Raw genomic sequence first — 17,985 nt, forward strand, 5'->3', positions numbered from 1 at the left:
AGACTAAAATAGAGAACTGTCAACTAACAAAAAACAACAGAGCAAGTAGAACAAAGATCACAGTGTGTAGTACCTTCCAGCTCCGATCATTTACTACTTCTTCAACATTCAGTTCTGACTGCATCCATTTCAACTGTAGGGGGAAAAAAAAACAGGTAATGACAAATGAAGTTATAAAAGCTAAAATTAAAATATCTAGATCAAAGAACATTTACATGAAACTAAACTTTTAATTTATAAAACATGAAATATTTGTTTCTTAAATGTTTATATTTTCTAGTTTATTTTACCATATTTACTAATACAATTTCCTTCCTTTTAGCAGATTCCATTGAAACAAATAGGAGAAATCATGCAAGTAAATTGCTGCTGTGGCCAGGATGAAGTTGATGGACTGTAAGATTATTGCCATGAATGCAAGGTCTAGATTCTGGAGTCAAATGCATCTCACCTGAAAAATGTAGCAATTTTTAAAAACTACCTGGGTAGCTTTATTGCCAATACCAACATGACCCAGTGTCGGCTAGCAAGCTTGAATTATGAATCATTTTAATAATTTAATTATAATCACCATACCAATATATAATTATATAAATCATATAAAATTATAATAATCATAATCATTTAATTAAATTAATGATTCTATTCACAAATTTCTGATTATATAACATTGATATATTTTGATTTTAAATGACAGACATCCAAACAGACCAACCTCCCAAACAAGTAAACAAAATTGCCTAAAAGAGGTTGCAATAACTTACATACTAAGTCACATCCCATATTTGTAGTTTACTATTTAACAGAAAGGATGATACCAATGCTGTTCATTGCATTTGTTCTGAGTTTTGTTGCCATTTAGGATTGTCTTCACTTAAATTATTTTTTTTTGTTTGTTTTTGTTTCTGCTTTCCTCATTCCCGGATCACCTAAGTCTTTCCACAATTCTGTGAATAATTCATATTTGTCTTATATATCTCTTAATATGTTCATATTAATATATGCATAGACCATAACCATCCATTTTTCAATTTACAGATATATTACTTTGTTCAAGTGGTTTTGGTTTTTGTTATTACAAATACATATAAATGGGATATTCTTTGCATCTCTTGAGATTACTCATATTAATGAGATCATGGGTTTATATACATAAATCTAATGCATATGAATGTTTTTGCATATTTGGACGTTTTTTGTTGCCAACAATCTTCCTATTGCAAAAATCCAATAATGAGACCAATGGATCAAAAAGTATGAATACTTAGTAGCTTTTTAACCCATAATACAAAACTGTTTCCCAGAATGGTTGAATCAATATTGACATCTCAATACCGTACACAGTAACAAGATTATGTGTTGATCAACTGTGATGAACTTGACTTTTCTCAACAATGCAATGAATCAAGGCAATTCCAATAGACTTGCATTGGAAAATGTCATCCACATCCAGAGAGAACATAGTATCTTCATCTTTTTGTTTATTTTTTTCTCATGTTTTTTTTTTTTCCCTTTTGGTCTACATTTTCTTGCACAATATGACAAGTATGGAAATATGTTTAAAAGAATTACGTATATTTAACCTGCATCAGATTAGCTGCTGTCCTTGGGAGGGAAAAGATAAGGAGGAAAATTTGGAATGCAAAGTCTCACAAAAATGAATGCTGAAAACTATCTGTGCATGTGTTTGGAAAAATAAAATACCATTGAAAAAGCAAACATGTTTTCAACCAGTGCCACAGCATATGGCCCATTATTGAAAACCTTAGAAGCCCCTGATGTAGGGAAATGTAACTGAAAATTATGAAGGAGTGCTTTAATCCTTCTTTTCCCTGCAACTTTCAACAAAAAAGTTCCTTTGAACCCACTTTCTACCCCTCTTTCCTTCAGTGACTTTTATAGAACTCTCAGAGTTACTGCTTCTGGAGGTAGAGGGAGGTATTTGGGAAAAGAGATCAGGAGAAAAAAAAATAAAAGCAAATATACTTCCTCATCACAACTGGAGGTAGAAAATTATTCAGGGGGTGGAAGGAGAGACATAAACATGAACCTTTGTTTAGTTTTTTAACTGGTTCAAGGCATGAACAAGAGTTGATTAAGAGCAATAACATTTTAAAGGAATACATTACTTTGCTGAAGTAATCATTGACCAGAATGTGTAAATGTGTATAATGTGTAAACTTGAATTGTGCCATCTATCACTACATACAATGAATTTCCCAGCAAACAGCAGTCTGGGACAAGAGGAATTTGAACCGTGGCTCATAGAGTAATCCTAGACAATTACGATTCTCTCAGAATTTTTTCATCCTTATTTCTTTCCACTAGGAAGTCCCAGAAAATATCAGGATTTGATATTTATGTCAAATATCAAATAAAGATACAAAATATCTTTATAGATTATTGCTGAGGAGATGCTACTGTACCTGCATATCTATCTTTGGCCAAGGGTCTTTATCTAACTGATCAATAAAATTTTGTAATCCTGTGTGCATGTAACTCCCGATTTCATGGACTTCTATCCTTCTCCAGTCCTGGAAACATTCCTGATTCAATCCAATTAACATTTATTATACGGTCCAGACACAGTAATATGCATGACTACAATTAATAAAAAGGCAGCCCCTGCCCTCAAGGAGCTTACAATGTAAATGAGGAGACATTATGAAAGGGAGGAGGAAAATGGAGTGAGAGATACTAGTTAGTACAAAGCAGAGTAGGGTGGAAAAGGGAAATCTTGTTTGTGGAACTGAAATCAAGCAGGGTGGCAGATAGTTAGTAAAAGAATATGAATAGATGGATTTTCAGAAGTAGAAATCACAGCTAACTGTAGTCATATGAAAAAATACTGTAAATCACTATTGATTAGAGAACTGCAGATCAAAACAACTCTGAGATACCAACTCTCATCTCAGATTGGCTAAAATGACAGAAAAGAAAATGACAAATGATGGAAGAGAGGTGGAAAAATTAAGACACCAAAGCATTGTTGGTAGAGTTATGAACTGATCCAATCATTCTGGAAAGCAATGGAACTATGCCCAAAGAGCTATAAAATGGCATATCCTTTGATCCAACAATACCATTGCAAATTTTGTTTTCTTTCTCATTTTATTCCTTTTTGATCATTCCTGTGCATCATGATAATTGTGGAAATATGTATAGAAGAAATGCACATGTTTAACATATATTGAAGTAATGTCATCTAGGAAGGAGATGGGGGAAGGGAGGGAAAAAATTTGAATGCTGAAAATTATCTATGCATATGTTTTAAAAAGTAAAAGCTTTAATAGAAAATGATAAGAGAAGCAAACAAAAAAAAATACCATTGACTACCTATCATCTAGGGGAGAGGGTGAAGGGAAGGAGGGGAAAAGTTGAAACAGAAGTTTTTGCAAGGGTCAATGTTGAAAAATTACCCATGCTTATGTTTTGTCAATAAAAATACCATTGCTAGATCTGTATTCCAAAGATATCTTTAAAAGGGAAAAATATCCTATTTGCACAAAAAAAATATTTATAGCAGCTCTTTTTGTAATGGCAAAGACTTAGGAAATAGAGGGAATGTCCAACAATTGGGGAATGAATAAACAAGGTGTGGCATATTATTGTACTATAAGAAATGACAAAAAAGATAGTTTCAGAAAAGCCCAGGAAGGCTAATATAAGTTGATGCAAAATGAAATGAGCACAGAGAAGAACCAAAACACTGTACACAGTAACAGCAATATTGTACAATAATCAATTGTGACTTAGCTATTCTCAACAATACAATGATCTAAGATAATTCCAAAGGACTTATGATGTTAGATGCTATCCACCTCTAGAGAAAGAAATGACAGAATCTAAATGTAGATTGATGTACACTTTATTAACTTTATTATTCTTTGGGGAGTTTTTAATCGGTTTTCTTTTGCAACACAACACATGAGAAAAAAGAGGACATAATGCACACAAGTTTGCACAGAGAAGAACCAAACCACTGTACACAGTAACAGCAATATTGTACAATAACCAATTGTGACTTAGCTATTCTGAACAATACAATGATCTAAGATAATTCCAAAGGACTTATGATGTTAGATGCTATCCACCTCTAGAGAAAGAAATGATAGAATCTAAATGAAAATTGATGTATACTTTATTAACTTTATTATTCTTTGGGGAGTTTTTAATTGGTTTTCTTTTGCAACACGACACATGAGAAAAAAGAGGGACATAATGCACACAAATTTGGGGAGTGGCTAGTATCATACTAGATGTTTTACAACTATGCTCCAGTATTCTTGAGACTTTTAAGATCTTCAAATGATGCCATGAAGTAGACATTTGCTGATGGATTATTATCAAGCTGGTGTGTCCTTCATGATGTCCCAATGCTATCCACCAAGATATAATACTGGCAATAATATCAAGACCTTGTGAGTCTTGGCATCTTATAATAGCAATGACTAAAGCCCCATAAATTTCTCCTTGGTTTTCAGAGGGTAGCGTAGATAGAGAGGTTTGAAGCAATATAGCATACAGTATAACAGCCTCATACTGCCACTTGACACAGTAGAAAGTAAGATTTAAGTTAAAAAAAAGTTTAAAGAATTTTATTAACTGTATTGTACCCACGGTACACATGTTATGGAAAGTGAATGTGTGAAATTGATGATCCTTTTACTGAAATGTTAACACAAAATTCTAGGGAATTACTAGTGAGAAAAAATGTTACCAATTTTATTTTGTATATTTTGTCTTAGGAAAACTCCATATTATCAGAATTAAATTAAACTAAAATTTATTTAACATACATAGTCAATTTTCATTTTGTACCTTGAGTTCATTACCTCTCTGTCAAGAGTTAGGTAAGATGTTTCACCATTAGTCCTATAGAATTGTGGTTGGTCACTGCACTGAAAAGATTTCTTAATTTTTTTCTTGGTGGTTGTTCTTTTTTTTTAAACAATGTTGTTATCGTATAAATTATTTTTTGTTCTGCTCACTTTACTCTATCAGTTCACACAAATCTTAGATTTATCTGAAACTATTCCTTTTTTTCATTTTATATGACACAATACTATCTGTATATTTGCAAATCATAATTTGTTCAGCCATTCCACAACTGATAAGTACCTCTTATTTTCATGATTAAATATAGGATTTATCTTTTCCTATGAAAAGATCAGTAAAGTGACAAGAACACAGAGACCTGTATTTTAATTCTAGCTGTGCTAATAACCAACTATATTTACTATTATTAATTTTACCTCTTTAGACTTCAGTATTCTCCCAACGCCCTTTCACTCCCAAAGTGCTCAAGATTCTATAATGTCTCCACTATAACAACCTTACCACAGTTATTATCACAACATGGACATAATAGTTTCTTGAAAGTTAGGTCTTCAAACTATAAATTCTGGTAAGGTCTACAAGATTGAAAAGTCAATTCTGGCCACAAGTTATGCCTGCTGCTGAAGAACATCCTGGATAAACAGAGAGGCTCATTGTCAGAAGGCTGACCAATAGCCAATGAATTCTTTGGTCAAGATGAACACAGATAAAAATATAAAATGGTGTTCTGTCTTGTACTGGTTCATTTTTACCTCTATAGGAGGTAAGCAAAATGGCAGAAATGACAACATTACAGTTTTAGACAACATCCGAAATTCCAGTTCAAATGTGAGAGTCTTGGCCAACAACCAATAAATTGATTGATACACTTTTGGAGAAACTGAACTACATCGCTATGCTCAAAAAAGAAGGTCATTATAGCTCTGTCTCCATAAGGCAAAGACAAAGGCAAAAAAAAAAAAATCTTCTCCATACAGATGATACAATGTAGAGAACCTGCCAATTCTAACAACTTGGGTGTCATTCTTTTTGAAAAGGTTATTCTATTCCTGTCACTGCCAAGAAGAGTGGTAAACATCCAGAACTTAGAGACATCTTTAATCAAGAAGGGCAAATATCACGTAATGACTATACATGTTAAGGTGAAAAAATGACTCAAGATTTAGAATTTTTCATGATCATTTCGACTACTAAGAAAAAAATCTAACTGGAGCAACTCCCAGGAAGTCTTTCTATACTATACCACTAAAAACCTTGTTCCAAATTTTTATGTAGCAATTAATGAATCTATACATTACCAGAACATTCCTAGAATGACATTGTGTCTAGAAAGAAATGGCAAAAAGTTGCGCATTAAAAGTTGAGAATTCCTAAGAGGCAGAATGGCATGGTGGTGGGAAGGCCAGCCTTGGAGGGAAGAAATCTGGGTTCATGTACTATTTCAGACAAATACTAGCTCTAGGATCTAGGGCAGGTCATTTAATCTCAGTGCAATTTTCTAAATCTCAGCTGCAGAGTAATTATATTGATTTGTAATGGTCAAGGGAGTTTTCTCACTAACAATTCCCTATACTAATGAAATTTTTGTTCCTTAAATGAAAACAAAGCAAAATTGTACAGAGCATTAAGACAATGCAAAAGCATTTAAAATTATTAATATATATAGATTGTACATCTTTGAAATAAGACTAGCTACACTCAATTAACAAATGAAATAGTGTTATATCTAACTTTTTCAGCATGAATAGGCTAACTGACTCACCATCACTATCAACAACAGTTGATAACAGTAAAGCAAGCTTATGTGATATACGTTAGTATTTTTTTTTTAATGCTGGAAAACTTGCAAATACAATGGGGAACCTATTCTTATGAGCAATTTCATTTTTTTCTTAAAGTAATATGGAATTGTATCACAACTTACAAAAATATTCTCATTCTTTGGCTGATTAACCTCATTGCTAATTTTATCTCTTAAGGATAAAAGAGACAGGAGTAAAAAGATTTATCTGTATAAAGATGTTATGTAAAGGCAAAAAAATTGGAAATGAATTATGCACTCCTAACTGGGGGGGAAAGAGTTGTACAAATTATAGCATATGATGCAATTTACTCTATAAGAAATAATGAATATGAAGAACTTAAAGAAATACAGTCCTTAAGGCATCACTCAAAAGAGATCTCTTTTTTGAATGTAATGTATGATTCTTTCTTTCCATCTGTCCCGAGGACTTTTAGATAATGCATATTCCAACAACAAGTAAATAACTCAAATACTGGTATGAAAGTTACATCATGCTTGCTTTGTCACTGTCACTAAATGTGTTTCAGAATCTATGAAGCAAATATACTTAATTAAAGTGAATGAAAAGTCAGGAACAGTAAGAAACATTGAACAGGCAAAGGGTTTTTGCAAAGGGAGGCTCATGTTTTAAAATTCAGAATACACCCTCCTTCCACCCTGGAAACTATTTTAATTGACACGAACCCTGAAATTCTACTGCTACTAGAAAGACAGACTAGTTAATCGATTTGCATCTTAATAAAACTAATGCTTTACCCCCCTCAAAAACTACAGACTTGCAAAAAACCATTCAAAGCAAAGAACCAAAAGAACAAAATACATAGTGACAACCAACTATGCAACAGTAAACAACAACAAAATTCTTGTTAAATATACATAGCTACTTTGTTACCACTTTATTAAAATTAATATATATAGCTCTTATTTCTTGAGATCAGCACTTCTGAAACTATGAGTCTCAGAACCCCTTCATATTCTTAAACATTATTATGAACTTTCTCAAAAGCTCTTCTTTATATGTGTTACATTTATCAGTACTTACCATGTTAAAAATGAGAATGTCCCAGCATTATTATGAAGACATTCCCTTAAAGTCTGCTGGGGATCCCAAGGAATCACCAAACCACATTGTGAAAACTGCTTTAAATGATCTATGAATTGATATCAGAAACATAACTCTACATACACAATCACTTATAAACACTTTTTAGTTGTTTTCAAGGTCTGTGGGTTTAATGTATGATTCTTTCTTTCCATCTGTCCCGAGGACTTTTAGATAATGCATATTCCAACAACAAGTAAATAACTCAAATACTGGTATGAAAGTTACATCATGCTTGCTTTGTCACTGTCACTAAATGTGTTTCAGAATCTATGAAGCAAATATACTTAATTAAAGTGAATGAAAAGTCAGGAACAGTAAGAAACATTGAACAGGCAAAGGGTTTTTGCAAAGGGAGGCTCATGTTTTAAAATTCAGAATACACCCTCCTTCCACCCTGGAAACTATTTTAATTGACACGAACCCTGAAATTCTACTGCTACTAGAAAGACAGACTAGTTAATCGATTTGCATCTTAATAAAACTAATGCTTTACCCCCCTCAAAAACTACAGACTTGCAAAAAACCATTCAAAGCAAAGAACCAAAAGAACAAAATACATAGTGACAACCAACTATGCAACAGTAAACAACAACAAAATTCTTGTTAAATATACATAGCTACTTTGTTACCACTTTATTAAAATTAATATATATAGCTCTTATTTCTTGAGATCAGCACTTCTGAAACTATGAGTCTCAGAACCCCTTCATATTCTTAAACATTATTATGAACTTTCTCAAAAGCTCTTCTTTATATGTGTTACATTTATCAGTACTTACCATGTTAAAAATGAGAATGTCCCAGCATTATTATGAAGACATTCCCTTAAAGTCTGCTGGGGATCCCAAGGAATCACCAAACCACATTGTGAAAACTGCTTTAAATGATCTATGAATTGATATCAGAAACATAACTCTACATACACAATCACTTATAAACACTTTTTAGTTGTTTTCAAGGTCTGTGGGTTTAAAGTCTTATTCTTTCTTTCCATTTACTGGAATGCTGACACCTGTTGATGAAAAAAAAAAAGTATGCCTCTACTTACCTTTGTTTGCTCTTTTCTAATTTGCTTTAATAATGTTAAATTGTTCAAATCCTTCTCTCTTTGTTCTCGAAGAGTCTTTACTACTGCTGACGTCTGAGCTATGCAATTTTTTATTACTTTCTCCCTGCTGGCATGAGCTTCCATCAACTAAAAGAAAAAAGCAGAAAAAAAAGAACCCACAAAAAGTTTTTTAAAAATATTTTTAAATTTCAAGACGAATTTTTAAATAACCTTTTAGTATAGAAGATTTTGCTGAATCTATTATGTTTATTTATAGAAGAAGAAAAAAGCCAAGAAAAATCAAGTTGTTAAAAATGTGGAAGTTTTGGTGATCTGTAATAATCAAAGCCTGGGGTGGAAAAACCAATTCTGCTTCTATAAAATTTGCTTCTGTCATTCTTCTTTTCTTCCATTATCTTCCTTTCCCCCTTCTTCACTTTGCTTTTATAGTTCTTATTTCTTAATCTGGCTACTCTGCATTCATTTCTTTCCCTTCTTTCTATCCAATTCTTCCCATATCATTTTTTCTTATTTTGGGTGGAGAAAGGGGGAAAAGAAAGAGCAAGAGACATTTGAAGGGTACTGTTGGGTATACTTCCCAATGTTATTTTTTCCCTTCCCTCATCTTTCATTTTTTCTTCCCTTGCTGGCACCTAGTGGTAGCACTGAATAATCAAAATGTGTTGTGGTGATCAGATCTTTGAGTCCAAGTGTCTACATCTATTATTACTATCAGAATTAGTATTATTGCTATCCAGACCTATAATTTAATTGCTGTGAGGAATTACTGGTAAGGAAACTCTGCCAATACAGATCTGCAACTCTTCTATAATTTACACTCTTAGAGAGCTGCCTGGGACTATTAGGTTAGTGCCTTGCACAGAGTCACACATTTAATATGTTTCATATGGGACCTGAATTCAGATTTTCTGGACTCCTCAGCACAGTGCTCTATCCACTAGACAACACTGGTTCTCAAATTGTGTCCATATACATATAAAATCAAGATATGAATGGCACATTTTTCACAGCTTTCAAAACCCAAGAGTATTGTGTTGGTGTGAAACATCTGTGAGAGTACCTCAGGGGTCCCCAAGGAGGTAGGAACAAATGAGTAGCATATAAAAGATGAGAAGAAATGCCCACAAAGCAAAAATTTTCAAGGCCAACAGATTTGCCACAACAAAAAATTCAACCTCTGAGAATCCTGTGATTGAAAGTGCTATATAAAATAAAAAATAATTAATTATAAAAAGTCTGAACAACTAGATGTGATGTTTAAAAGAAAACCTAAGCAGAATTAAAAGATCTCAATGACTGGTAGAATGAAGTTCCGAATCCAGAATTCTAAAATCACAATGAAGACATTTTTGAGAAAATATAGCAATAGTATTCAAAATCAGACAAAAGGAATTATTCCATATCTAACCATCAAATTTGAATTGGGTTATTCACTCCCTCATATACCACTTTGGAGCTCAATTTTTCAGTAAAATAGCAGTGATTTTCTCTAGCCTTAGGTGGGAGAGAAACAGCAAAGAATTATAGCATCTTATTTTTTTGGAAAGAATCAGCCTTCTTCTACCTCCCAAACATTTACCATCCTGGAACTTTTGTTCAGTCAGTCTTTAAGAAAAAAAAAAAAGCTAACATGTTTCTGTTATGATATCTTCTGGTATTTAAAATCTATTTGAAATAATTTTTCACAATAAGCAGCAATAAAGGAAGATGTGCATATTGAAGTAATGCATATTTCAAAAGCAAAATTAGTAATATTTTTTTCTAACGTATGCATTGTATTAAAGAAAAAAATTTAGGAATACAATCCTGAGTGATAAGGATGATGATGTCAACAGTAATTATTTTGCATTTTACGGTGTTTTAAAAATTCATGGGCATTTATGATCATCCTAGGGGGAAAGAATGTAAAACACATGAAGAATCATGCATTGAGAGTAGGATAAGTTCCTCCAAGCAATCAATATTTCATTAAGCCTCAAAATACCTTCTCCAATGATCTCCAATAAAGAAGTATCACTAAGACCTTAAAAAAAAAATCCAAAACAGGTACAGTGAAAAACCAGACTATATCTTCAAGGAAATTTGTCCTCAGAGAACAAGGTTTAGGACTTCTAAGCAGAAAGAAAAGGTTAAAGGAATAAATCAATTTAAAAACCAACAAAAACTCAACCATACCTACATATAGTCCCAGAGTCCCTCTTGCTCTGACCTATACTAGTGGTCTCCTGTCACCTTCTTAAGGACATGGGATTACAAGACATTTTCAATTCGTATGGATAGATGTTTATCACACAGATGTATAACTATGCATAAGAGTTCCCAAATATAACACATATGCTATTTATACAAATCTTACTCAAATTCAAAACACAATAATCATATGCATTCATATACACATAGTTAGCTTATCTTAAGTTATATCCTTTTATGTAGCCAGACATGCATGGATTGATCAATTAGTAAATGTCACATATAAAGAGAGCTATGAATTTTCCCTCTAGCATGGAGGACTTTTTAAAAAAACTTTTTTGGGCATCACAGGTCTTTTTGACAGTCTGATGAAAACCTCAAGACTTCTCAGAATAATGTTTTTAAATGCATAAAAAAAAATAAATAGGATTATAAGGGGAACAAATTACATTGAAATAAAGATGTAGTATTTTCCCCTAAGTTCCTGAACAACCTGAAACCTTCTCACAGACCCCTGCTTTAAAATATAGACAGAGTTACAGTTACAGATTTCCTGAGCATCCATCTCCTAGACCCCATGCCAAGGTCAGCCCTGGCCCAACACTTTTGGATGCCTTTTCCAATACACTGGAACTATGGGATAGCTGAATGAGGCATCAGATAGTTCTAAAACAGTATCATTCTCAGATTCAAGAATATTGAAGAAGTGTCAAGGACAAGTCTGAAGTTAAGGATACAAAAGAATATTGGGGAAGTTGCAAGTCCTACAAGCTTCTATTTCTTGCCCAAGTCCAAGTGAATAGTCATATGGAAATACTGGTATAGATACTTTGATTAGGAACTTTTCTCTAGCCCAATGCTACTAAGTGCACAGGTTGCGTGATGAAAAGAACAACTCAAAAGTCAGAAGACACGTTTTAGTGCTGGATGTGCCACTAACACTGTGTGACTTTGGACAAGTAAGTTTACCTAACCCTAAATGTTAGAAAAGGAAGGGGTGGGTTGAATGAATTCTAAGCAACTTCTCAGCTCTTCATTCTACGATAATGATACAATCAATGATACTTATCCTCATAAAAGTAATAGACATTGCAGGAATTTGCCCACGACAAAGATATACATCATACTCAGAACATAGTTACAACAAAAATTAGATAGGCAACTGAGAAGCTCAGGTTGGACCAAGAAAACTAAATGGAAAAAGAAAGTAAGCTTGTGGATAGATGATTCATGTAGATTTAGCCTGCAAAATAATAAGCAATAATTTTTCTTTCCTTTTTTGATACGACCTGTGATTTTGTACATGTAAGGAGCTCCTCAGAAAGAAATTTCCTCTACTGATGTAGATGAGCAATTTTTTCACAAATTATTGTCCTAGAGAACTATTAGAGTACTGAAAGATTAGATGATACATCCAGGACCACACAGCCAGTCTCTGTCAGGAATGGGACTGAAATCTAAGTCTTCCTGACAAGGAAGCAGGCCACTTTGTTGAGATACCTAGCAGCAATATGCAATAATTTACACACCCACATACCCAGTTTTTTAAAAGAACTAAAACTATTGCAGCTAATGAAAACTAAATTCAAAATTTGGATTGTTCTTAGTGACAATTATCCAATACTGAAAACTTTCATAATTTTTAAAATGATTTTGGTTTGTAAGGAAATGATATCTTCAATAAAGTACTTCAAAGCCAAAGAAAGAGCTCAAAATAAAACGTAATTAAAAAACAAGCAATTGATCTTGCTAAAATCAAATTCAGCATATAGACTAATAAAAGAGCTGGGGAGGAATACTTTAAAGTATCATTTTTTTTCCTCTTGCTGATGCAAATATAGAAGTTTTTATTTAAGTTTAATTTTGGTAGGGGCCCTTTAAACATAAACAATCTGATGTCCCAGAAATAGATTTTCCCTTTTTTACTGTCTTGAGAGAGGGACTCATATTTCTCTGCTTTCCCTCGATTGCTGCAATTTCTTGTAATGGGTAAGGAAAGAAAATATAAGAAAAGTTAAGAAACTTCAATCTAACTTTTATACTTCTCTGGGTTCTCATTATTCTTTCAAATACCTTTCCATGCCTGTTAAGTATTACTAAACTTAATAGAAAATGTATTGAACTAAACACTTTCTATTGTCACTATCCAACTTTTAAAATATGTGTATGATTTGACTAAATATAACTATGATAAGGCCTGCATATAGAGGACATACAACAAATACTATTCCAGCATCTGTTTTTCCCGAAAACCACCACTGGTTTTCTCTTGTGGCTCTTGTGTAGGAATTTATTTCTTCTTCACATCCCCAGTTTTCTTTGATTCATAAAAGGTGGACCAGAATTTACTCAGGTATGGAAAAGGAAGTATGGGGACAGTTAATTAGCATTCCCCACCCCCAGATGAATTAAATAATTAATTTGATTCTTATTTTGCCTATAAGGGAAAGTTAAAAGAAATTGGAAAGGGAGATCCAAAAGATACACTTACAGACTCATAAAGTTGTTTACAGGTTTTGCTGGCATCAATTTTTCCTGCAAAGGAAGCTGTTGGAACCGTAGTGTTTAATTCATGTACTATTCTGTCATCAATCGTCCTCATCACCTTGAGTAATTCCTATATGTATTTGAAAAATAAAAGAATAATAGTCTGAATGAAAAATCAGAGAGCAAATGAGCAATAAAGCAACAATAATGCAAAGGGACACTGTGAGTCCCTTTATATCAGGGCTGGAAAAATTATTTCAAGCAGAGGAAATAATTGTTATTGAGGGTGGGGTGGGTGCTATTTAAAATTAAAAGTTATACTTGATGCTAAAAATTAGCTGACTGTGGCAAGGAGTAACTTTCAATTTGCAAAAGCTATAGCAGTAGAATATAAGCTCTGGTACATCCTAGAACAAACTGGAAAGGCTTCAAGCCCAGGTCCAATGATGAACTATGGCTCTATTGTGCAAAGACCAAACCTACTGGCTGACTTTTGGAGAGATTTCTCACTAAACTGAATTCCCCATGGTGATTTTGGTTAGGCCACAACACTCTTGAAGACCATTTACTAAGTTAGAGGGGTGCTTCAAGCTTTGTCAGTAGAGGGGTATGAAGTATATTTAATACTAAAATATGATTATCCTTGAAAAAATTTTAATCCCAAACTCCCCTTTCTTAAATGTTTTCTTTTCTTTTCTTTTTTAAGGCTTCTATACCATATTTTTGTCTGTAGGGGGAAAACTTACCCACCTGCTTAAAGCAATCAAAAGATAAGCTTGATCCAAACACAAGTAAAACATCAGTACAACAACCACCACAATAAAAAAAAGGCCTACTTGAAATTTTAAGATATCAGACACAGCATTTTGATTGAGTAGGATTAACTCAAATTAAAAAAAAAAAATTTTGGCACCTAGTGCAAATAACTTTCTAGAGATCTAAGCCATCAAGATATGATGGAGGTGAAAAAAGGCATAGCTCTCCCTTTATCCTGTGGTGTTTAAATAATTTCACTTGCTGACCAGCTATATTCCACCATCCCACTCTCTACTCCATTTCTTAGTTTCTAGAAACTGGGAATGATATTTAGAATTCACTTAATAATTTATCAATCATCCAACTTAATATAACTCAAAAAATACTTCCCTGATTTTAATAAACTTTTTTGTGTCTTTCCCTTCACTGCTAATTTCTCAAGTGTCATTTATGTATTACCTATTGTACTAAATAAAATCTTTTATACTCTGGAATCAGGACTTCATTCCTCAACACTTGCCAAGTCCAATGCCTTTTCTTAGTCTTCGTCATCACCCTTGAAATAAACAGCCTTAGAAGGGCCAACACTAATCACTAAATAAAAGCTAGCTTACAATGTCTAAAAAATAAACTCCTAAATGAAGCCCATTTTGGCTTTAGGAAACTGTCTTACTCAATGCACAATCTGTTCGTTTCTAACTTTTAAACTTTGCTCAAACTATTTTCTCGGCTTGGAATGACTTCCTCTAAACTTTGTCTATCTTCAATGGTAAACTTTAATCTCCTCTATGAAGAACACCCTCATCAATTCAGCATAGCATTAATATGGACTTTTAATTTCACTAAATTCATCTGAACACACACATTCCCTGTATTTCTCATTTTTAATGAATTTTTTCATCCCTTCTTTTTTTACATGTAAAACAATAATAATACTTAACATTTATATAGGATTTTAAGCTTTACAAAACAGTTTACATATGTTATCTCATTTAATCAAGGATGATTCACAACAAGGATGTGAAGTAGGTGTCACTATTATTCCCATTTCACAGATGAGGAAACTGAGACTAAAAAAGGTTACTTATCCAGTACCCACAATGTCAGTAAGTATCAGAGACAGGATTGCCAATTCAGGTCTTCTTGACTCCAAACCCAGCCTTCTATAAACTAATCTACCTAACTTCCTATAAAGTAAGAGAGTTGGACTAGAAGATCTTTAAGGCCTCTTCTAGGTCTAAATTCTATAAAATACTTAAGGAAAACTATTATTTTCTCTATTTCCCACTGAGAAAACTAAAAGGATTAAAAACTCTCATTCTTCTCAATTACTACACTTTGATCATGCTTTTCCTGAGCCACTTATGGGAGTACTGTGAGGAAAGAAATTATTCCACAATGATTATAGAAAAAAAGAAAGGAAAAGGGCTATTTGGTAATTCTGTTACAAACTAACAAAATACTTCTGCTTGTTGATCTGACATTAACATTAGAGAGGGCTGCTGACCAACAAGCTGATGCTTGAAAAATGCTTTGCCTTGAATGAGATGAGGTGAGATCTCTCAAGACAGTTTTGAAAATCGAGTAAGGCTTCATCTACTTCAGAGTTGGAGTAAGCCTGAAGGTCCTTGAGCACTGACTCAAGGACATACCTAAGTCCCCTTTTTGCTATCCTCCCATGACATCATTTTCTCCTTACTTTGCTCAAATATGGGCAACTATGTACTTATTGGTCAAGTTCAAGTTCTTGGGTAGTTCCTTCTTTAGAATGTAAGACCCTCAGCCAATGAGGATGATGGTCAGTGGTGGCAGGGGTATATGTGGTAGGGACTATTTAAAGTATAAAACCTGTCCCAAAAGGTGCCTCCTCCCTTCGACTGCTTGCCTGACTGGAGGGACACTGGCTTCTTGGAAGAACATATAATAATTAACTTTTGCTTTGCTCCTAGAGATATCTCCAGCTTTTTATTAAATTGTGACCCCTCAACAATTTGAGCTACACGGCCTGATTATATCTTATTATTATTACCAAATTATGGCAATTTTGGAGAGAAGTAAAACAGACAGAAGGAAGCTAGAAAGGACTTCTATGAACTAGATGGAATTTATACTCAATTTCACTGAATTCATCTGTACACAAAAAAATAAGGTAGGAGCTTGGAAATAAAGTGCATATTTAATAGGTGGTTTAATGGATGATTTCTTATCATTTATCTTTGTATTTTCAGAATTCAATCCAGTGACTGGCACCAGAACTCAATAAATGTACAGCTAGACCCAAAGAACAGACATCAACATTTTCATTTTATTCTGGCATCTCTCTGATAAAATTTCCCAGGGACCTGTGCTTGATGAAGTCTTGTATAATATTTTACACAATTATTTAACTAAAGGAATATATGATATGCTTCATAAAACTGCAAAAGTCTCAAAGTTGGGAGGAATAGCTAAACCAATGAATTAAAGAATCAAGATACAAAAATGTCTTGATATGTCAGAATATTAGACTATATTGAGTAACATATATATGTATACACACACACACACACAGAAATCTCTGTGTGTATATTATACAAAGATAACACATGGTCAAAAAATCAATTTCATAAGATGGGGAAATGCATAGTACACCCACCTATGTTCAACATAAGTAAAACACATGACATAGCAGGCAAGAAAACAAACACCTCCCTAGACTATATTAAGAGTCAAAAACCCTGGTCAGCCATTTGGAATATTGTATTCAGTTCTGAGAGTATTTTTTTTAGGACACTGATAAGTTGGAAAACAAAGAGGACAATCACAATGACAAAGAGCCTCTAGTTCTTGTCATGTGAGGTTTAAAGGGCCTCAAGATTGTTATATTCAAGTATCTGAAGAGCTATCACATGGAAGAGGGATTTCTCTGGTCCTCAAGAGCAAACTGTAGAGGGCCAGAACTCTAGAGAATTATACTTGAAACAAGGTGTTAACTCAGTGGAATTGATGAGATAATGGTTCTCTAGTTCACGTATATCCAGTATGATATAATGATATAATCACTCTAGTTTGATATAATGATATAATCACTCTAGATTGGCTTATACTCAGTATACTGTAATGATGTAATTGTAATAGAGTATTTAAGAATTGGGGACAAAGTCAGACTCAGACTGAGACTGGATCAGACTATGACAGACACAGACTGTGAAGGAAACAATAAAGACTTTGGACTCTATTTCTGTCCATCCTTGTGGTGACTATCCTGATAAGATCAAGGCCCTTCTGCAGGACCTCCAGAAAGCTAGCCCAAATATTACAGCTAAGATTAGAAGTTGCAAAAGACAAATTTAAGCTTAAGGTAAAGAAAAATTTCCGAAGTGGAATGAGCAAATCACTACGGTGATGATAAGAGGAGTGGTTTCCCTCTCTCTGGAGATCTGTAGATATAGGGTTCCCACTTGTCAGATATATTGAAGAAAGAATTCTTGTTTGGGTAAGGGATGGGTTGAACCAAATAGCCACCAAATTCCCTTCTAACTTTGAAATTGCATGAGTTTCTATTTGGATTTCGGAAAAACTGCTTAAAATATACACATAAAGATCTTTTCACCAAGCATAGGGCATATCTAAAGAATCTAGTAAAAATCTGATCTAAAAGACTTTAAATTGAAAAGTAAGAAAAACAAGAAAATAGCCACTGATAACTTTATATAACAAACCAGGTAATATAGAAAGGAGAAGGACATCTCAGTA

The 17,985-nt window shown here is 33.4% G+C and overlaps 1 protein-coding gene across 1 annotated transcript in view; it reads right to left on the bottom strand.

The window, feature by feature from the left end:
• MIX23 (mitochondrial matrix import factor 23) overlaps positions 1–17,985 on the bottom strand; it is a 28,717-nt gene that overhangs the window by 3,498 nt on the left and 7,234 nt on the right. Inside the window, exons 2-4 of the mRNA XM_051985394.1 lie at positions 13,499–13,624; positions 8,797–8,943; positions 74–133 (exon numbers count right to left, since the gene is read on the bottom strand). Of these exons, the coding sequence (XP_051841354.1) occupies positions 74–133; positions 8,797–8,943; positions 13,499–13,624 (333 nt within the window). The remainder of the gene's footprint in view (positions 1–73; positions 134–8,796; positions 8,944–13,498; positions 13,625–17,985) is intronic.

This window comes from Antechinus flavipes, chromosome 3 (genome assembly GCF_016432865.1).
Source record: "Antechinus flavipes isolate AdamAnt ecotype Samford, QLD, Australia chromosome 3, AdamAnt_v2, whole genome shotgun sequence".
Taxonomy (NCBI): Eukaryota; Metazoa; Chordata; class Mammalia; order Dasyuromorphia; family Dasyuridae; genus Antechinus; species Antechinus flavipes.